This window comes from Durio zibethinus, chromosome 2 (assembly GCF_047325235.1).
Source record: "Durio zibethinus cultivar Kanyao isolate XHJ-2024 chromosome 2, ASM4732523v1, whole genome shotgun sequence".
In the NCBI taxonomy this organism is placed as follows: Eukaryota; Viridiplantae; Streptophyta; class Magnoliopsida; order Malvales; family Malvaceae; genus Durio; species Durio zibethinus.
This window is the reverse complement of record NC_143163.1, coordinates 341,249-361,869: the sequence shown is the minus strand read 5'-3', so window position 1 is coordinate 361,869 and position 20,621 is coordinate 341,249. Positions and strand designations below refer to the sequence as shown.

The window sequence follows — 20,621 nt, the reverse complement described above, 5'->3', positions numbered from 1 at the left end:
TAATTGCTGACCAACAATCTGATTACTTTTTAACGAACATTAAAAATGGGATACAGGTCAACATTTTGACTATGTACGGCATGCGGAGTCATAGTCCACAACCAATAACAAATCTACATATATATATATATATATATTTTGAATATACATATATAGTTTTAGCAATATGGAAAAATGGAATGGAGGTTGGGATTGATTTAAGGCTTTTGGAAATCTGTTGGGCTCATTAAAATGGGGTCGCTTTGTTGGATAAATGTGGGCCGCCGCGAGTATGGAAAATGCCAAATATTGCGAGTGCTTCATTCTCCTCTTATTCTAGCCCTAGCCAAACTCAAAAGCTACTGCCAAACAAATTAAAAAAAAAAAACCTCTCTACTCGCTCTGCTCTCCTTGTCAGCCATCAATTTCCTTCCCTCTTTAATGCTTTCCTCCTTCAGCTCAGCTCAGGTAAACTCCTTGTGTTTTTTCTTCTTTTTTAATTCTATTTTAATTTGTTAATTTCCAATTTATATAGTATTCAATAATTTCCCCTCGTGTATATCTCTGGTAGCCGTTGGCTTTGTTCTTCCTCTTCTTCCTCACTGTCACTAATTGATGCCACTGCTTAATTATGTTGATTTTAGTTAAATATTACATGCCTCACCTCATATAATCTGTTTTATTTCCCTTCTTGCTTTCTAGTACCATTTCTTTTTTTTTTTTTTTTCTCTCAATTTCTCTTTAAATATATACTAACAATGTCTGCAAACGCAATTGCTGATATCTTTGTCAAAGCTTCAATCTTTCATTTTGTTTCCATGTATTTATTCGATTTAAAACACGCCATTTTTGTCCTCACTTGAGTTAAATAAATTTGAAGCATTTTTATTTTTATTTTTAACTTTTCTTTCGCTAATCACTTGCGCTTTTCGTTAAGAACATATTGATTCATTCGTTAATGCTTCCCACAGGGATCCATCTTAAGGAAAATGTGAACATTATTAACATGATGGATAGCGGTGATGTAAGGCATGACAGAGTCACAGCCAGTGCCAGTGGCTATTCTATTAACACTGCTGGGGTTCATAAGGAAAATGCTGCTGCTGCTTTATTAGATGCTAGACTCGCCGCATATGCTGGTGATGAAGTAAACTTGAATTCTGTAAAAAGTTTAGAGCCTCATGATGGAATGGAATTTGAATCAAAAGAGGAAGCATTTTCATTCTACAAAGAATATGCCAAATCTGTTGGCTTTACTGCTATAATAAAAGCTAGCCGTCGATCAAGAATATCTGGAAAGTTTATTGATGTAAAATTTGTATGTACTAGATATGGAAATGACCGAGAGTCCATTGGAATGGACACTCCAGAACCTGTTCCAACTGCAGATATTGCAACAACCATTCCTGTCAAGAAGAAAAGAGGCAGAGTTAACCGATCATGGTTGAAAACAGACTGCAAAGCTGGTATGCATGTTAAGAGAAGGGAAGATGGAAGGTGGGTTGTTCGTTGTTTCATAAAGGAGCATAACCATGATATATTCCCAGACCAGGCATATTTACCTAGAGGTCATAGAAACTTAGGTCCAGGTAACAGTAATGTCCATACAATGCATGCTATCCCTGGAAGAACCAAAAAGATGTATGTTTCCATGTCCAGACAATCAGGTGGGCACAAGAAACTTGAGAATCATAAGGGTAGTGAAACAAATCGATTAAGTAGCTGTCAGATCTTGGGTTTAGAGGAGGGGGATGTTAAAGTTTTGCTGGATCATTTTCTCTATATGCAAGATGAAAATCCAAACTTCTTTTATGCTATAGATCTCAATGAAGAGCAGCGCTTGAGAAATGTGTTTTGGGTTGATGCCAAAGGAAGACTCGATTATGGCTATTTTAATGATGTGGTTTTTTTGGACACCACATATATCAAGAATGAATATAAATTACCATTTGTTCCTTTTGTTGGTGTAAATCATCACCTTCAGTATCTGTTACTTGGTTGTGCATTAGTTGCTGAAGAAACTAAATTAACCTACATCTGGCTTATGCGAGCATGGCTTAGAGCAATGGGTGGACGTGCTCCAAAAGTAATACTAACTGATCACCACAAGGCATTGAAAGAAGCTGTAATAGAAGCCTTTCCTGATTCCCGTCATTGTTTTTGCTTATGGCATATATTGAGCAAGATACCTGAGAAGCTTAGTTATGTTACGGGGCAACATGAAAATTTCAAAACCAAATTTGATGAATGCATCTTTAAATCTTATAAGGATGAACAGTTTGAAAAGAAATGGTGGGAATTGGTTGATAGATTCAATTTAAGAAATGACATCTGGTTTCAATCATTATATGAGGATCGCCAACAATGGGTACCAACCTACATGAGAGGCATTTTTCTTGCAGGGATATCTACAGTGCAACGATCAGACAGTGTAAGCTCTCTTTTTGACAAATATCTGCAAAGGAAAACTATGTTAAAAGAGTTCTTAGATCAATATAAAACAATTTTGCAAGAGAAGTCTGAAGAGGAAGCTAAAGCTGATTTTGAAACTTGGCATAAACCACCTGGATTGAAATCTCCGTCACTCTTTGAAAAACAAATGGCACATTTGTACACACATGCAATATTTAAAAAATTCCAGGTTGAGGTTTTGGGAGGGATTGCTTGTCATCCAAGAAAAGAAAGTGAAGAGGGAGGTGCTACAACTTTTAACGTTCTTGACTTCGAAAAAAATCAAGATTTCATTGTGGTGTGGAATGATACGACATCAGATATATCTTGTTTATGTCGTGGATTTGAATTTAATGGGTTTCCTTGTCGACATATACTGATTATTCTACAGTTGTCTGGTGTACAAAGCATCCCCTCACAACATATATTGAAACGTTGGACAAAGGATGCAAAGAATAGGCAAACAACAGGAAAACATTCAGATGTTCTTGCGAGTAGAATGCACCGTTACAATGATCTTTGCCGACGGGCCTTTAAATTGGGTGATGAAGGGTCTCTGTCTCATGAGAGTTATAATGTTGTACTTAATGCTTTGGAAGAAGCATTAAGAAAATGTGAGAGTGTAAATTACTCAATTCAGAGTGTAACAGGACCAAAATTAGCACAAATTCAAAGCCCTCATAACTTTGAAGAAGTGAACCAAATTAAAAGCACTACCAAGGCAGTCAATAAGATTAATACATCCCATAAAAGACAGGTCAGGGAGTTATTTATGTAATTATTATTAAATTCTACTTTCTTTTTTACCAAAGCTCTTTGATTTACATCATACCTGTTCTATATCTTTTAGGGATATCCTGAAACAGAGATCTCAAACTCTGGGATGCCTGACAGCTGGCAAGAAATGGTTAGTGGTGATTGTATCCCTGTTTTAATAGACTTTTACTACTCAAAGAAATTTTGCTTGTCAAAGTTATCATAGAGCAATATCTTGATATGAATTCCTTGGTTTCGACAGGGACAATCAAATACACAAGAGAGCATTAATAGGATGGTATGACTTAGTCTTACAGTGACCATAATATGGAAAAGTAAACTTTTACCAAATTTATAAAATGAATAGTTTTACTAAAATTCTTGGTTTTTTTTTTTTTTATAGGAACGGATGAATTCAAGAACTCCAGCTCTCGATAGCTATTTTGGTGCTCAACATCTTGTGCAGGGAATGGTATGTGATTCTCTCCTGCCCCTGGAAGAGTGTCCTTGTATGATTATTTAGTTATCGATCAAGGATTTCCCTAATAAGCTTATTCACAAATTGTTCTACCCATTAAATCTTTGATTTGGTTCTTATAGACTTCTAATAATCAACATAGGATATGAATGATATGGTTTAAAAAGCATGTTGGCTTATGTTGTCTTTGGCACAATTCTTAAACGGTATGATTTCATTCTTGTTGCAGGGACAATTGAACTCTATTGCCCCACCGCATGAAGCTCATTACACTACTCAACAAAGAATGCATGGGATGGTATGGCTTTCTGTATGTGATTGCTGAGAAATTTGCCTTTTATACAGATAATGATGGTATTGAGGGTTTCATGCTTCATGGGCCATACTACAAGAAGTATGGTTCCCTTGTATTGAGCTCTCCTCAAATTATCACTTGTGATGATGCCTATTGTACCTTAACAGGGACAGTTACATTTCAGACCGCAAACTATTCCCAGTTGTTATGACATTCAGGATGGCTTACAAGACATGGTACTCAAGTTGCTGTTTGAAGTTTCTTGCATTTTGTTTCTATGGTTTCTTACATCAGGATTTTGCTCTTATGTCAGGACCAACTTAATGTAGGATCCCCTCAGTTGCATGGCATGGCATCAAAACAGCTGCATTCCAAACACATCTCTGGTTAGGTGGCATTATAGAACTTGTCTAACAAAGGTGATTGAAGCGTTTGATGTCAGTAATTGATTATTGCCATCAATAAACTTGGAGTCAATAAGCATCCAATTTTTTTTTATATTTGTTGGTAAAATTTTTCAAGCTTGGATCTGAAATTAATTAAGGCTTCAAAGCTCAAACTAGTTCAATGAGGTCCAGAAAGCAATTGACGGTCCTAAAATCTTCAAATCCAAAGGAATCAATATTTTAACTGGAAAGTTTTATTTATTTACTATATGTTATCATGCAGGTAGGGTTGACTGTTGAGATATTGTATTTGGAAGAAGTGAGACTGACATTGGTTTCATGGGCATTAAAGAATTCACTACATCTAAAAGTCTTGAAGATGCTCTCAAATTCCCTTTTTCTTTCTTTCTCTTACTAGTAGTATTCGATCCCTGGTGTTTCTGTAATGCCGTAATAGCAATTCTGTAAAAGATGTTTTAGGCCGTGGCTTCTTAGAATGGTTTATGCCTGAATCTATTCTTCTAAGAGCTTTGCCATTTGTAAATTATATACAATAATGTATTCTGTTGTGTTGTAATTTCATGAGTGTTGGGCTTCTGGGAATCTTTCTGTAATTTTTGAAAATATTTTGATTGTTAAAATTCAAATCTTCAAGGTTTTACTTTGTATTATCACTCAAACAACACAAGAAGCTAATAAGGCTTTTGGGAGATAAAAAGTGGTTAATAAGGCCATGAGTGTTAATTTGATTTTTCCAAAAGCTCGAGAAATGAAAAAAAATAAAATTGTAAAGGCAACGTGCGAAATGAAATATAAGAAACAGTTTAGGAAAAAGAAAAGGAGAGCAAGTTAAACAGGGAAGTACAGATGCGATAGAACTTAAAAGAAGAGTTGAAATATTGGAGAGTCCGTTGGAGAGGGACATATACAAAAAAAAAAAAAGGGACAAAACAAACAGAGATATGTTGGGGGTAGCTACTGCTGCTGCTTCTCCTTCTACTGCCGCCACCACCGCTACCACTGCCTACGCGGCGCACACTCTCAACCCCATACTCCGCGCCTTTCAGAGGAACAATTTCACGTCTCCTTCTTATCACTCGATTATCTGCGGTCGCTTCCATTTTCTCTCGCTACGCTCCTGCAACGGTTTTTCAACCAAAACCATGGCTGACTCGCAAACCCTCGCTGTTCCGAAACATCACCCTCAGTCCTCTTCCTCTGGTAATATTCTTACCTTCGTTTTCCCTTTTATAATCTTCTTTAACAATGTTCCTTTCTTTTCCCATTTTTTTATATAAAAAAAGAGATGGCTTTTGCTGGTTTTTCTGCTCCTTGTCAGCCAATAAGCAAGCACTGATATCTTTGTCAGAAAAAAAGGATCTGGCCTTTCTTGGCAATGGCCTTCAAGAATTAGGGTAAATAAATAACACCCTTTTTTTTTTTCTTTTTGGATATGTTCATAATTTAATGCGTATTTCAAAAATAAATAAATAAACCCTTTAATATTGACTATTTAAGAGTGCTAGAAGAAATGAGAAGGTGACTTTTTGATACAATCAACATGATACGTGGACGAACTGACTTGACTACGGCTTCTGTTGCTTATTCGATTCTGTTCAAGAAAACTTTTTTATTCGGAGTTGTTAGAGTCTGTGTTATCACTATCAGTATAAAATGTAAAGCAGCAGTTTTCAAGCATATTTGGTTTGAACTTTGGAAACTATAGGTACACAATTGTTTCAACCGGAGGAACTGCATCTGCCTTAGAAAATGCTGGTGTCTCTGTTACCAAAGTGGAGCAGCTTACTCTTTTCCCTGAAATGGTAACCTGGTTCTTATTTTGTGCTTTGCTGTCCTTCTTAAATATCTCTCTTTTTTTTTTTTTTTTTGCATTTCATATCCTTGTTAGAGTTTCTAGGACTATTTAAGGGCAGAATCAAAATCAAACTGAAGTGATTTTGAGATCCTCAATGATAATTTATGAACCTTTTACTGCAACTTGAGCATGTTTTTAACATGTTTTGCTAATTAATGCCATTGGAAAATGAGATGAAAAAGACTTGAGCTAGATTAATTGTCAAAGCCCACTTATTATCTTCTCTGTTAATAATTGATCACCATGCTTTCCTAATTATTTTATGTATAGTATTATGCCTTCTATTAGCGATTAATTTCATCTTTGAAGCTGTTTGAGTTCTGAGATTAACTGTAGTGTCTTTTACAGCTCGATGGTCGTGTTAAAACATTGCATCCCAACATACATGGTGGTATTCTTGCAAGAAGAGACCGAAAACTTCACATGGAAGCTCTTAACAAGCATGGAATTGGTGAGTTTTAAACTTGCAGTGAAATTCTTGTATGCCTAAGGGCTTTTTCCCCCCAGTTTTTTGTCATGCTTTCCAATTTTTTGTCTTTTAGCTAAAATAGTTTCTGTTCAGGTACATTTGATGTGGTGGTTGTGAATTTGTATCCCTTTTATGATAAAGTTACTTCCACCGGAGGAATTGACTTTGAAGAGGGCATAGAGAATATTGATATTGGTGGCCCTGCCATGATTAGAGCTGCTGCGAAGGTAATTGTTAATGAGTTAGTAGTGAAGTTGTAGTCATTTGGTGTATTTTTTGGCCCTAAGTCTGTATTAACTTGAATCAATGTTATTAGTTTAATGTTCCAATAAATTGTCTTATTTTTGACCAAGTGGATAAAAAAAAACTGAATAGGTAATTAACCACATTGGTAATGAAGGGCAACACAACTTGTTGATTTTAAGGGCTATAAAATTAGGGTTGCTTATAGTCTTAAATCGGTATTATCTTCCAGATAATTTCTAATCCATAAGTGCAGTGCTAGAAGCACAGGAATTAATCATTCCATAACATACAAGCGGAATAGTTTAAGCCATTTTTTATTTTAATTATTTTGTATTGCAAAATAACACCTTCGTACAAACAGAATCACAAGGATGTCTTGGTTGTTGTTGATTCACAAGACTATCCTGCACTGCTTGAATTCCTTAAAGGAAGTCAGGATGACCAACAGTTCCGCAGAAAGCTTGCTTGGAAGGCTTTTGAGCATGTTGCTTCTTACGATTCTGCAGTTTCTGAGTGGCTCTGGAAACAGACTGTTGGAGGTATGTGTTAGCTACAAAACATAAATTTGGTCACTGTATTGGAAATGATCTCTAGTCTTTTGAAGATGTTTGGGAGAAAGAGACAGACTTGTTATGCAATAAGCTGAGGGCTGACGTAACAAAATATACTATAAAATTAAAAGAAAATATTTTACTTTTCTTTTTCAAAAGTAAAGCTACAAACTCATTGGATTTGTATTGCTACCTATAATTATTACAAGTTTAGATTGACAGAATTCTTTACATGTTGGTAGATAAATTCCCTCCCAGCTTGACGGTGCCAATATCCCTCAAAAGTTCACTTCGTTATGGTGAAAACCCTCATCAGAAGGCTGCATTTTATGTTGACAAGAGTCTCTCTGAGGTCAATGCTGGTGGTATTGCAACAGCTATTCAACACCACGGGAAGGTGAGATGGATTGAGTATGTGATCTTATTATTGTTTATGCTCCAGAATTAGTTATGCTTATGAATAAGTTAAAGAAAAGATGAATTATTGAATCATCAACCTGTTTTTTTCTTTCTGCCTTTTCTTGTCCAAGAAAGCATTTGCTGTTACTAGTTTTTACGCAGCTTTGCTCTGTTGATAAACTCAGTTAAAGGATGTGAACCTTTGTCAGTCACCATACTTCTTCCTTCCAATTATTGTATTGTGACGATAAAAATTTGGCTTCTATCATACAAATACGATAGAATTTTTATTGTTCCCTATTTCGAAGGGCCTCTTGTTTCATTGCTTTTTTTTTTTATCATTGTGGTTGTAGACATAAAAGCCTTATGAAATTGGAGTTTTATTATTCTTTTTTTCTCAATTTTGGTCTCAGCCTTTGTTATGTGTACTTGTGAGTTTTAATGAATGGAATATCCTTAACTCTTTTAATCTTGGTGCAGGAAATGTCATATAATAACTATTTAGATGCTGATGCAGCATGGAATTGTGTGTCAGAGTTTAGGAACCCTACATGTGTGGTTGTAAAGCACACAAATCCCTGTGGGGTAGCTTCTCGTGATGATATCCTTGAGGCTTACAGGCTGGCTGTGAAAGCAGATCCAGTGAGTGCATTTGGTGGAATTGTAGCCTTCAACATAGAAGTAGATGAGGTAAGCTAATAATCTTCTTGGAATCCTTATATGGAGTTTTGCTGCCATTGTTTCTTTAGATATTGGGGGGTGGGATTGTTCAAATCATCTTATCTTTATGCTACCTTCAACATCAAGATAGATTGATAAACCCTTTTAGACCATTTGATTGCTTACTTTGTTTGGCTTTTAGGCCCTTGCTAAGGAAATTCGAGAGTTCCGAAGCCCAACAGATGGTGAAACTCGGATGTTTTATGAGATTGTTGTGGCTCCCAAGTATACAAAGAAGGGGCTTGAGATCCTCCGGGGAAAATCAAAGACATTGAGGATCCTTGAGGCAAAGAAGAATGAGAAAGGAAAGCTCTCACTTCGACAAGTTGGTGGTGGTTGGTTAGCCCAGGATTCAGATGACTTGACCCCCCAAGATATCCAGTTTAATGTAGTATCTGAGAAGAAGCCACAAGATAGTGAGCTTCGTGATGCAAAATTTGCATGGCTATGCGTAAAGCATGTCAAGAGCAATGCTATTGTTATAGCAAAGGTTTGTATTTTTTTTTTTTCTGTTTTTGCTTGTATATCCTGAATTCGGGTTAAAATGGTGCTTAAATGACCTTGTTAGTACAGATTCTTATAACAAACATGCCCACTCTCTCTTCTAAAAAAAGTATGGAAAAAACAGCCTTTAAAGGAAAAACATAAGTAAGATTTTCTGACCCTCTACACCATTTGTCAGGACAACCGAATGTTGGGTATGGGAAGTGGGCAGCCAAACCGTCTGGAGAGTTTGAGAATAGCTTTGAGGAAAGCAGGAGGTGAGGTCAAAGGAGCTGCTTTGGCTAGTGATGCGTTCTTCCCATTTGGTAATTACTACCTTAACAAGTTTTTGCACTTTAATGTTGTTAAGATCATATTTCACTTATATAGTTATATACCAGTTTAAGTAAATAGCAGAGAATGTTCGCAGTAAATGGCATGTGTTCTGGCATGTAATGGAGGAATAATTCCTCAATCTCTATTAAACTGGATGTAGACCGAGAGTTAGCAAAGGGCCTCTATAATCTGTTTGCTGACAGTGATGTGTTTCTTTTATAAATAGCGTGGAAAGATGCAGTGGAAGAAGCTTGCCAAAGTGGTATTGGAGTCGTTGCTGAGCCTGGTGGGAGCATTAGAGATGGGGATGCCGTCGACTGCTGTAACAAGTATGGGGTTTCATTGCTTTTCACAAATGTAAGGCACTTTAGGCATTGATTATTGCAGTTTTCCTTTTTGCCTTTTTGAGTTCAACCCGAGCTCCAATGGGGAAGACTGTAATTGCAGGAGGATGCATGAGTATGACGCAATGTTATGCAATTTATATGACTATCTTCACAGCTAAGAAATGTTGTGTTTATATTTAAAATTTTGAAGTTGATCTCGCAGTTTGTACCGGACAATATTGCTGTTTTTAGTTTGCCAAAATAATAAAAAAGCGAGCTTAATTTAGATTGTCCAGAGCCCCTGACACTTTGACCTCAATGGCTCCCCGCAGTTAGAAAAAGCAAACGTGGCCAACTGCATAATCTTGGATCCAATTCTTCCATTCATCAAATCAAATAATTCTCAGTCAAAAAAATAAATACTACAAATTTTAATTCAATTCATAATCTGAGCACAACCGTCTGAAGATTAGTACCATCTATGAATAAACACAGAGAATGCGACCTTGTGTCAATTGAATCAAATTATGCAGGGCAAAACATAGAAGGGAGCATTATAAAGTGTGCAGGCAATATTTAAATGTGTATCGTTTCTTCTGGTTCAGAATGTAAGTTGTGTTGTGCCAATTGATTCTCAAGCTATTGATCCTTTAACAAAGCCTCTAAATTCTTCCAAAAGGGAAAACCATCTTCTTCCCCCTGGATCATGGGAACATTTTTCCTTATAAATCCAACCCAAAATCTCCACAACTTGGAAGCATGCTCTAGAACTAGTGTTTACATTGCATCATCCCAGAACCAGAAGTTGCAGCCAACGATTAACACTAGAAGTGAAATTTACCGGATAGAAGATGCGTAAGTAAAAGCTTTGACCAGAAAGGTAAAACTTGTACTATTAGAATTTAAGTTAGCAGCTTGAAAAGAATAAAGCAACATAATGGATCCTCATTTAAATTATAAATTATTCTCCTAGAAATAACGTAATGAACATTGTAAAAGGACGAACTGGTTTCCACATATCGTTAAGAAAGATTCCAACTTGATAAGCTCAAAGATCAACAGAGTTCTTCAGACTTAAGCTGTTGTAGAAGTTTCCTTCAAAAAAAAAAAAAAACCAAGTACATTCCTAGATAAAATCCCAAGGTGAAAACCAAAAGTACCTGTTGCTTTGCTCTCCATCAAATGTTCATTCCAAAACAACTTTAGCACCAAGAGCTTTCATCTTCTCAATTATTTGTTCACCTTCTTCCTTTGAGACACCCTTTTTCAAGACAGAGGGTGTTTTCTCAACTAAGTCCTTAGCTTCCTTGAGACCCAAATCAGTAAAACTCCTAACCTCCTTTATTATTTTAATCTTTGAGGCAGCTTCATATGATTCCAACTTCAATTCAAAAACAGTCTTATCTGGTTTTTTCTCTTCCTTAGCCGCCGCCCCACCACCTGTCGCTTTCGTTGCCATTCCAGCCAAGCCAACAGCAGCACCACCCTTCATGACTCCCACAGTGGGCGGCTTGGTCATTCCACGTTTCTTCATTATAATAGAGCCTAACTCGGAAATTTCAGACAAAGTAAGGCCAGAGATTTCATCAACGAGTCTCCAAACACGCTCCGTTGGAGGGCTACGGTGTTCAGTGGGATCGAAATTAGAAGGATCATAGTCGGCTGGGAGTCTCCTTTGATCAATATCAACTTCTTCCTCATCTTCTTGTTCTTGCTTTGCGGGCTGACTAAAATTTCGAGATAATCTGTTTGAGCTGAAAGCATTGAGAGTTATAATATGAGATTCAAAGGGTTTTCTGCCAAAACACCCATTATGCAAAGGATACCTTAATCTTAAAAACAAGCTCATTTCTTTCGACAGGATCCAATGAGTCGCAAATGAAATGATGCAGGATTCAAGGAATAAAACCCTAGAGAGAGAAAGGGTTTTGGTTGCATTTTTTCTTGCTTTTACCTTTGATTGGGCTGAGCTAGATAAGCCAACCATGAATCAAATAAAACCCAATTGAGATATTGGGTATTTCCAGCCAAAAGCTTAGTGGGCTTCTGTTTCTCCTTTTAGTCTTTTACTTTTTAGAAGGGTAACATAAATAATTAACTCTAAGCCCTCCAAAGAAGAGGTTCGATAAAACCCAAGCAGCCAACCCACTGACTATTAGGTTTAGCGGAGCCCATCAGCCCATGAGCCTGTGTTAGTTTTTTTATGCCTTCGTACTTTGTTGTTCACGGGAAGTAATAAACGGAAAGAGTAGCAAAAAGAGACAGTTGGTGGAGGAGAGGAGAGATAGAAATGGACAAGGGAAAGGTCAAAGTGGAGAAGATAAGGTTCTTAAAATATCCCCCTAAATTCATTATCCCAAGAAACGTTTTTTCTTTCTTACATTAGATGACTTTGTGATTTCAACTCACAACTCTCAACTGAAGCTGATGATTCCTCAGGTGGGTCCTTCCGAAACCGATGCTGTCGGGATTTCCTTGCAAATTTTGTAGAAAAGAGTAACAGAACTCGGGTTAAGCCGTTCAATGGTGAGTTCTGAAGAGGATTCTAAATTGATAAATGATAAACACACAAATGAGTTAATGCACCAAACACTTCAAATACCACAAGGCACCACTACCCAATAATGATAAATATGAAAAGCCTGAAATATTGCAAAGTCTTTAGTTCGTACATTAGCATTTTGACTCACTATCCATATAAATACATCCATCCATGCCATACAATGGAACGTGCAAAAACTAGAATGAAATTTCACAAGGTGCATGAAATGTCCTTCCACGGGATACGGACTCTAGGTTTTCTCCGCCATAAGAACAAAGCGGTGATACCTCCACACCTGCGTTCATGATCAACATGTTAAAAGGATTAAGAAAAATATGATTTGGCATATGTCACACCATGAAACACTAAGAGACCCATAAACAACCAAGAAAATTAATGCTTTAATTGAGCTTGATATAAATAAGAGAATATGCAAAGTCAACCATGAAATTACCAGTTGCATATAATGGCACTGAATGTGTTAAGAAGCCACCTGCAGCGACTATCCAACGAGTATGCAGTCTCAGAACAAGCAGCCTCGCGCTGTCTGGAGTGTCATAATTTGAACCATTGGCATTTTTCACTGGTGCAAACTCTTCCTCTCGTAATACCTGCATATTCGGAACCATGAACAATTCGATGAGTAGTTAATCCCTTGTTGCACTTGCCATATACAGCAAACAAAAACAACAGTTGGAACAGGAAAGGGATGACAAGAGATTACCTCAAACAGAGCAGTTGAAGGAGCATATGGAAATGCATCAAATATGAACTGCTCTAGTTTCAAACCCATTGTATAACCATGAATAGAAGGAATTTTTTTCTCCGCCAGATGGTAACTGCAGTCAAGACAAATATACATATTAACATCCTTTTTGAGGGTTAAGTGGGAAGAAACTACAAGCAATGACAAATTCGATGTACAGAGGTACCAAGAAATATAAAATCGATGTCAGAAACTCTTAAAAGACAAAAGATTGCTCAATTAAATTGTATTACTTAATACATCCATGACCCACCCACCCACCCACCCACCCCCCAAACACACAAAAAAATCCTAAAGGACCCTATGAGCTCAGCCTCTTTTCTTTCTCAATGGAAACTATCATTTCAGCAGATTTCTGTGATCAAAATAATTGCTGTCAACTTGAAAAGCTAGTACGAAGGAAACAGAAAGCAGTCATTGATCACATTTGTTGTCAGATCAAAGAAAGAGAGGAAATGCATCAATCATGCAGACATGGATTTGCATTTTACTAACAGATTATGATTATCTCAGTAACAACAACACTAATTGACAAAGTAATGCTCAAGGTATATCAGATCAAAATATGTATCCTGAAGGGAAGGAATGACGTCACTAACATGCAGTCTTTCTCAAGGCCATTTGCCACTTGGTTTAGGAAATCCAAAGTAAACATGTGTAAGCACACCTGAAAAGCATAAAGTCATTAGCATAAGGTATATAATCACATATTTAGTGTCATATTTATTGACAAATATTTTAGGTATTTCAATGTCACACTTATTTGAAAACATGACAAATCCAAATTGAAGCCTGTGGTTGCCATAGATAATTAAAAGCCATCAAAGAACATAATTGTTTTCAAATTTTGAATATTCGGGAGCATTTATCTCTTTAGCAATGATTTTCAATTTTCTATATAATCTACATCTAAATAAAAGGAAATAAGCAATAAACAAAGTCATTCAAGTCTGAGAGTAAGCGCACAGCCAAGTTATATGAATTCACGAGCAGCAACCAATTTCCATAACCCTCAAAATATTTGTTTCTTGAAATGGCTTCAACAATTATTTTCTCTTATGGCTACCAGCTTCAAGTCTCACATAAGCCTACAACCTAACACGCATACAATCTCACATAACAAAGCCTAAAAAAGCATAAATACAGCATACTTGAATCCAAAAGCACTAGATTTTGTCAAAAGCAAGCAATATTTCATCAAAACAGGTGACAAATACTATACATTACTCCAGCAAAAACGAAGACGTCCAGTTTGCTGGTTAATCGCAGAAGCCAGTGATTGATCTAATTCACTGTATTCAACCACAGTAAGTGGTCCACCTTTACCTCGCCTTACAAAAACACCAACCTTTTCCTGGGGATAGGCCTGTAACCAAATTACTAGAAGAAATTAAGACATTATATAACCTTAAAAAGATTAAAGGTTATAATATTATCAAATTCCACAAGTTTACACAACAAGACCATAAAAATCAAGTATTGACATGCCATCATGGAATTGGCATTCTTCAAGTAGAGTAAACAAGGTGCTGTGTAATTCATGGAAGAATTAGCATGTTAGCACATTAATTAACATGAGGGGTGAGTTAAATATAGCACAACAGGTAAATGTAACATATGCTACTAAAGAATAAACAAATTGATGACATGACCATTTCTACATGTTCAAAAAGACAAAGCAGCACTCAATAAATGGAATTTTCTGTTTTCTTACCTTTTTCCCTCATCTTTATTTGCAATATCCAAAGAAAGCTCAAAGAAGTATCAGAACTCAAGTATTTAACTGGTAGTTTAGAAAACGAGAGATAGAACAAATGTTTTGAACTGTCGCAAATTGCAATCCAGCTTAATACTTTTCTCAAATATAGATAATATACTCAAAAGAGTTGAGCAATGGAGGCAAGTGAAATTCTCAGATATACATGAACATTGAGAACATTAACTACCTTTTGGACAACTTTGGCGGCAGCAGCTACACCTTTATCAATGAAATATCCCAAGAAAGTTGGATCAGCTACACGAACCTGCACTTGAGACCCTAATCACTGTCTCTTTAAATAAGAAATATCATGGAAAATTTTAACCAAACAAAATAAAGTAAGACAGACAAACTCACCAATGCATTGTCAACACCATAGCAATCCACAAATTTAATCCCTCGCATGGCCATATCCTCTAACAATCTTGTGGATTTCAGAGCTGAACAATAAATTAGGAATCCAATTAAAAATTCATAAAATAGAAGAAACCATCACTCTAGTAGTTAGTTGAACAGCAATCGCCACATTTTTTGTGCATTACTTTCAAAATACCTGAATATACTCCTCCATTCCCATCTGGAGACTTAGCTACCTGGCTTAAAAAAAGGTACTCATGTGACCACCACATTTGAAAAAGTACTTAGAACAAGAAGCAAATTGTGAAATCAAAGAATATTATTTTTAGACAAATGAAAAACTTTTAAGTATTATTATTGCAATTAAAGAGATACTTCTAGGAGAATAGTGTAGCAGGAATACAGCCATCAAATTACACAACAGAATCAGAAATAATTTTTTCCTTCGAAAACTTATAGACAGTAATTTTACTTCTATCCTTTCAGCAATCAGCATTCCTTTACAAGAATTCTCAACAGTAAAGCGAAGTTCCAATGTTATGATAGTACTTGTTAACATCTGATGCAAATCAGTTATATGGTAAGTAGAACTGTTTAGGGACTTTGATCACCTCGTAAAGATGCTCTGAAACTTTTAGGATGAAAATAACTATATGTCCAAAATTATAACTTGAACTTTTATTTTACTCAACCAAAAGAATATTTCACTCTAAATTCTGCTCATTGACAAAAGAAACCATACCTTGAATGGTGTCTCCATGATATATCGACCATCCTTTGAGATACAAGGTATGGTGCCTTGCTGGAAAAAAGTTACCTGCACCATGTCCACATCTCAAAGTCAGCAAAATTAAAATAAGTAAATAAAAGATAAGCCATATGGAAATGAGAGAATCAGAAACCATCTTACTTGATCTGCTTCAAGACCAAAGTATTTATGACTTTCAAAGAATTTGCGTGTTGCATCATCCGTAAATGGACTAGTCATTATGTACCAGTGTATTGTCACCGAACCAGCTGAAGTTACAGATATCAAATCATCAGTATAACCTACAAACAGAATAGAAACATAGAGAGTAGATAAATAGGAATTTTACCCCCATTCATAGCTTGTGCAGCTAGTCTTTGAACACAAAAAATCCGCTCAGCTTGCAGTTGAAAAAGTGACTTCCCAGAAGGAAGTCCAATGTCTAAAATCAAAATATAAAAAATATAAACAATAAATTTCAGGTAATAACATGCAGTCTTTTCTAAACAAACAACTAAAGCCATATACAGGCTTTTCTAAACAAAACAATTAAAGCTATTCAAATATTTAAGAAAAGTTTCTAACATCATTAATTATGCAACAGGTTCGTTACTTTTTCTCTCCTCAATTTTATATTTATAAACATGCTTTTATTTTCTAGATCTTTCTGCTTATCAATACATAGCCAGGATATTTTAGATTTAACCATTACACTTAACTCTCTTCCAGAACCTTATCATCCTCAATTTTATTCAAATTTGTTATATGGTCAGAATTAAATAATAATTTCAGAATTCAGAGAGTTTGGCAACCAAGAGGAGTGAAAATAAAGAAAGCATTAAAGATAGGTCAACTGTTTTGATTTCCATAAACGACATTCCCTGAACATTTCCTGTTCAACACCACAAAATTACGTGACAAGCATCATCCAGAGAAACTTGAATACATCATAAGATTTTCAAAATCATGTCAGCAATGATTAAAAAGTACTCACTGAAACATCCCTTGGGATCCGAACTTCCAAGCCTAGTGCCCTGCAGCAAATTTCAATCAGAAAGAGATAAGACAAAAGAATCAGAAAAATGGGAAATAAAAAAGGGTTACTAAACAGAGTCTATTATCCATAAAGCAGATTTAGATCCGTTTTTCAGTAATGAAAAAGTATATAATCCTGTAAAGCTTCTTTTTAAAAACAATAATTATTTGCAGAAACAGATTGAAGCACCACTTTCTAAGTTAACATATCTTTGTCACTAATTATCATTACTAGACATCCAATAAAGCAGCATCATACCAACCTTTAGTAAATAGTGATTATCCACTTACGACATCATGGGCTCTGCTTTTTACATTAATAAGTGAACCCATTGGTTACAAAAATGTCTAATGTGGGAACCACTCAAAAGCAACGTCATTCCAAAATTATGGACGGAGATAGAATACTCCTCATCCAAGAAGCCGTCATAACAGCATCATTTATTTATTAAATTTTTCTAGGTGAGACATAAAATATCGATCAACAGGAAGCAAAATGAAGTCCCGCACTAAGTATTGTATGCAATAAATCTACATTATAAAAGATAAAAGAAATGGAGATAGATAATATACCTGGCCACCAGATAGAAGCAAAACAGCCAATTTTCCTTCTGATATAGCCTTCAATCCCATCTTCCACCATCTTTCCCTCTCCTCCATCGTTCTCTCCTCTACCGATGACACGCAACTCTCAGGAACTGGCTCTATTGCTGCCACCGGCAGTCCTAAAAGAAAATCATATTTAAAAAATAACCCAAATAGAGAATGCAATCCAAGGATTTCTATATATAGATATAGGCACCTTGAGATCGAAGAGAACAGCGAATGATCCGATCTATTCTGGACAGATCCAAACTCTGAAGTATGCAAACCAAAGTTCAACTATTAATTAAGAAGCAAATTTTACTTAGCTCTATTCAAGTTTTTCTAGGAGAAGACAATCTTATTATCGTTGGCTTCATGATTCAAACGACCGAAGCGGAATACTTTTGAGTCGAACTTGCTTGGAATTGAAGAAATATCAGTCAAAAGTTACAAGATTTAGAAGCGAAATTGAATAGTTGGAATCGAAGAAAGACGTTGCAGTTGAAACTTAGCATGCCCTTTAGAATAATAATAATAATAATAATAATAATAATAATAATAATAATAATAGGTGAAGTTAAAGATGTAGAAGAAATGACCTCGATGTCCTTGACGAGGAGGTGGCGTTCGTCAGGGGAAAGCTCGTCCCAAAGGGCGAAAGCGTCTTCCTGGCCATAATCCTTGAGCCTCTCGAGTAATGCTTGCGGCGGGGGTGACGTCGGTGGAGGCAGCGGTCCAGCTGCAGCGTTGTTGTGTATCCCCACCACCATCGTCGGTTCCCTCATTTGTCTCTTTGGCGGTACGTTTTGCAAGATCTATGTGTTTTTCTTTCGTGTATCTTTGGGGCTTTGCTTAGAGGCTCTAGCTGCAGAGAGTTTAAGACACAAGAGGGAACCAACTTCGGGTGTGTGTGGACATGTATGAAATGACTTCAATGCCCTCTCCTTCCATTCCCAATTACGGCATAACAAACTGTTAAACTATCCCAAGTTGCGGCCTCTACTGTTAAAAAGAATTTAACGTTATGCCACACTTTGGTTGGTTTCTATAGAGTGGCAAAAATGGTGGTGGGTGTCAACTGCTAACTTTTAAGGTTGGTAGATAGAAAGTTTAGGCAAAAGGCATGGAATTTGCCATTTCTTAATTGTTGACTAATCTTTGGTTTTGCCACCTTCTCCTTCCTTTTGTAGGATTATTCTTTTATTGCTCTACGCTTATGCCACTGGAACCACCGACATATATATAAATAAGATATATGTTCAAATCAAATTTAGCATTATTTTCACATGGATGACTCATTCTCATGGTCAGAGTCAAAGCAAGCATTATGCGATATGAGGGCAATCCAGTTGTTCATTTTAGCATTTTCCATTTTGTTGGATTATTTTTCTCATTTGATTTCAACATTAGTATATAATAGCTGTTGGAATATGATCATTTTCCATTTTGTTACAAATTAAGAAACGATTATAATCAAAGAGAAACCGTCAGCCATGGTGCATGGCCTTTAATAAGAACCAAATCCATGCAAGTTTATTTTATCTTTAATTCAAAAGTAAGCCCTAATTCCTCATTACTTGTAAATTTCTATTCTTCCTCTTTTTTCTCTTAATTTTAATTAAAAGGTTTTTATGAATTAAAAAAAAAATCAGTAATAATACGTATATCATAAGATTCCCAACATCTTAAAAGGGTGGGTGAGCCAATTAATTAATAAACTTTAAATTCCGATGGTAGTAGACCAATAATTTCATACAAATGAATGCAATGTCTCTGCTGCCATTCCCCCCATGTAATGATGTTTATATATCGGAGTAACTAGTAGAGAGGAGAAATAGGAGCTAGCTTCCATGCGTGGTATGCAGTCTCTTGATCCTTGAAGCAGCTTGCTTCAGTCAGCTAACCTGCATTGGAGAAGGCAATCTGAACATCATAGGAGCCCAAGCCCAATGGTCATCCAGAAAATTAACATGGATTCTGCACAATTATTCACCCATCTAATAAGAACCCACGTCAGTCCGTCACGAGCTAGGCTTTCAATTACCACTGACTTAAGTGAGAGTTGAGAGCATGTTGGGCCAAGAAACAACAATTGGTTAGTACTTGGTATCATGATACAACATCACGATGGAAAACCCTGTGGTAGGAATTACTTGCAGATGGCTTCTCTCAAATCTCAATAATAATAATAATAATAATAAATAATAATAATAATAATATTATTATTATTACTATATATTCCTTATTCAATTGACTGAAAAAAAGTCTTTTGCTTTGCAATGAAACTGAGAAAGGAAAGATATTTCTTCAAGTGTAGACTAATTAAAGGGACTGTACCCTAATTAATTAGGCAAATCATCAGTGGAGTAATTAATAAAGCATACTAGCAATGTTAATGTATACTAGCAATAGCATTGTTTCTTGGCTGAAACTTTGGCGATCAATATACGTGTATATATATATATATATATGTACATTTTATATAACGCTATCTCACAGGGAAGATAATAATTAATTTTCGATGATTAGAAAATATTAATACTTAAAAATAAAATTAAAATTGGGAGGACACAGGTCCCAAAATTAATTGAGAACATGACTACAATTTGGTGTTTTGAGTCATTCAATAAATAAAAAGTGAGTTTTTTTTAGGAATTCGATGAATATAAAAATCGTAGAAATGGCAGAACAAGATTATATATTATATATACTAGGCCAAAAAACAAAAAGAAAGGAGGGACAGATACCAACCAAATGAGATGTATATAGAAAAAAAGGACATTTTGATCATATGACATGCTTAGAACCGAGGTAAAGGGTACAGTGATTGTGTGTGTTGTGCAAACCTAATTAAACTAAAGCAGAAAGAGACAAACCAATATGGCTCATAAGCCATATTTATTAAACTATCCATATGCATAGTAGCAACACTCAAAATCTGATTAGTAATACGAATACTAGAAAACTTGAAAGCAAGAAAAAAAAAAAAAGAAGGTAAGGTAAGGGGTGAATTAATTGGTATAGCGTAGGGAAATATAGTTTAAGAAACGAAAAATGGGGGTGGGAAAGGAATAGCAT

At 35.8% G+C, this 20,621-nt stretch overlaps 4 protein-coding genes across 5 annotated transcripts; 2 read left to right on the top strand and 2 right to left on the bottom strand.

Annotated features, from left to right (window-relative positions):
- The first annotated feature begins 263 nt into the window (after positions 1 to 263).
- LOC111308522 (protein FAR-RED IMPAIRED RESPONSE 1) lies at positions 264 to 4,959 on the top strand. The gene is made up of 9 exons (XM_022906881.2): positions 264 to 447; positions 951 to 3,187; positions 3,281 to 3,337; positions 3,449 to 3,484; positions 3,590 to 3,658; positions 3,894 to 3,962; positions 4,127 to 4,195; positions 4,273 to 4,378; positions 4,629 to 4,959. The coding sequence occupies exons 1-8, from the start codon at positions 279 to 281 to the stop codon at positions 4,348 to 4,350; spliced, it is 2,784 nt and encodes a 927-aa protein (XP_022762616.2). The 5' UTR covers positions 264 to 278; the 3' UTR covers positions 4,351 to 4,378; positions 4,629 to 4,959.
- Positions 4,960 to 5,189: 230 nt separating this feature from the next.
- Positions 5,190 to 10,037, top strand: LOC111308523 (uncharacterized). Its single transcript, XM_022906884.2, has 11 exons — positions 5,190 to 5,566; positions 5,685 to 5,760; positions 6,072 to 6,168; positions 6,570 to 6,672; positions 6,784 to 6,917; positions 7,298 to 7,475; positions 7,730 to 7,884; positions 8,367 to 8,576; positions 8,749 to 9,096; positions 9,289 to 9,415; positions 9,652 to 10,037. Exons 1-11 carry the CDS (start codon positions 5,308 to 5,310, stop codon positions 9,801 to 9,803), a joined length of 1,839 nt encoding a protein of 612 aa, XP_022762619.1. The 5' UTR covers positions 5,190 to 5,307; the 3' UTR covers positions 9,804 to 10,037.
- Positions 10,038 to 10,673: 636 nt separating this feature from the next.
- Positions 10,674 to 11,799, bottom strand: LOC111308525 (large ribosomal subunit protein bL12m-like). Its single transcript, XM_022906887.2, has one exon. The coding sequence runs from the start codon at positions 11,736 to 11,738 to the stop codon at positions 10,938 to 10,940; it is 801 nt and encodes a 266-aa protein (XP_022762622.2). The 5' UTR covers positions 11,739 to 11,799; the 3' UTR covers positions 10,674 to 10,937.
- A 574-nt stretch (positions 11,800 to 12,373) lies between these two features.
- On the bottom strand, positions 12,374 to 18,759 carry LOC111308524 (UDP-N-acetylglucosamine diphosphorylase 2-like). 2 transcript variants are annotated; one of them, XM_022906885.2, is made up of 15 exons: positions 18,143 to 18,759; positions 17,761 to 17,815; positions 17,532 to 17,683; positions 16,918 to 16,957; positions 16,273 to 16,365; positions 16,086 to 16,192; positions 15,918 to 15,992; positions 15,372 to 15,411; positions 15,176 to 15,258; positions 15,006 to 15,083; positions 14,282 to 14,425; positions 13,659 to 13,726; positions 13,018 to 13,132; positions 12,748 to 12,904; positions 12,374 to 12,588 (listed from the first exon to the last, which is right to left on the bottom strand). In XM_022906885.2, exons 1-15 carry the CDS (start codon positions 18,326 to 18,328, stop codon positions 12,491 to 12,493), a joined length of 1,491 nt encoding a protein of 496 aa, XP_022762620.1. In that variant the 5' UTR covers positions 18,329 to 18,759; the 3' UTR covers positions 12,374 to 12,490. The 2 variants fall into 2 exon arrangements, with proteins under 2 accessions (XP_022762620.1, XP_089599775.1); XM_089743649.1 differs by lacking the exon at positions 16,273 to 16,365 and having other exon boundaries at positions 16,086 to 16,225; positions 18,143 to 18,433.
- Between the last annotated feature and the right edge of the window lie 1,862 nt (positions 18,760 to 20,621).

Bases quoted from the DNA above. Each gene is read 5' to 3' on its own strand.
- LOC111308522 (XM_022906881.2), top strand. From the start codon at position 279: ATGCCAAATATTGCGAGTGCTTCATTCTCCTCTTATTCTAGCCCTAGC. The intron at 3,485-3,589 runs GTATGACTTAGT...TTTTTTTTATAG, and splicing joins AAGAGAGCATTAATAGGATG to GAACGGATGAATTCAAGAAC. The intron at 3,963-4,126 runs GTATGGCTTTCT...GTACCTTAACAG, and splicing joins AACAAAGAATGCATGGGATG to GGACAGTTACATTTCAGACC.
- LOC111308523 (XM_022906884.2), top strand. From the start codon at position 5,308: ATGTTGGGGGTAGCTACTGCTGCTGCTTCTCCTTCTACTGCCGCCACC. The intron at 6,918-7,297 runs GTAATTGTTAAT...TCGTACAAACAG, and splicing joins TGATTAGAGCTGCTGCGAAG to AATCACAAGGATGTCTTGGT. The intron at 7,885-8,366 runs GTGAGATGGATT...ATCTTGGTGCAG, and splicing joins CTATTCAACACCACGGGAAG to GAAATGTCATATAATAACTA.
- LOC111308525 (XM_022906887.2), bottom strand. From the start codon at position 11,738: ATGGTTGGCTTATCTAGCTCAGCCCAATCAAAGGTAAAAGCAAGAAAA.
- LOC111308524 (XM_022906885.2), bottom strand. From the start codon at position 18,328: ATGAGGGAACCGACGATGGTGGTGGGGATACACAACAACGCTGCAGCT. The intron at 15,412-15,917 runs GTATGGTTTCTT...TTTTTAAGCCAG, and splicing joins TCATGGAGACACCATTCAAG to GTAGCTAAGTCTCCAGATGG. The intron at 14,426-15,005 runs GTAGTTAATGTT...ATTTGGTTACAG, and splicing joins CCGCCAAAGTTGTCCAAAAG to GCCTATCCCCAGGAAAAGGT.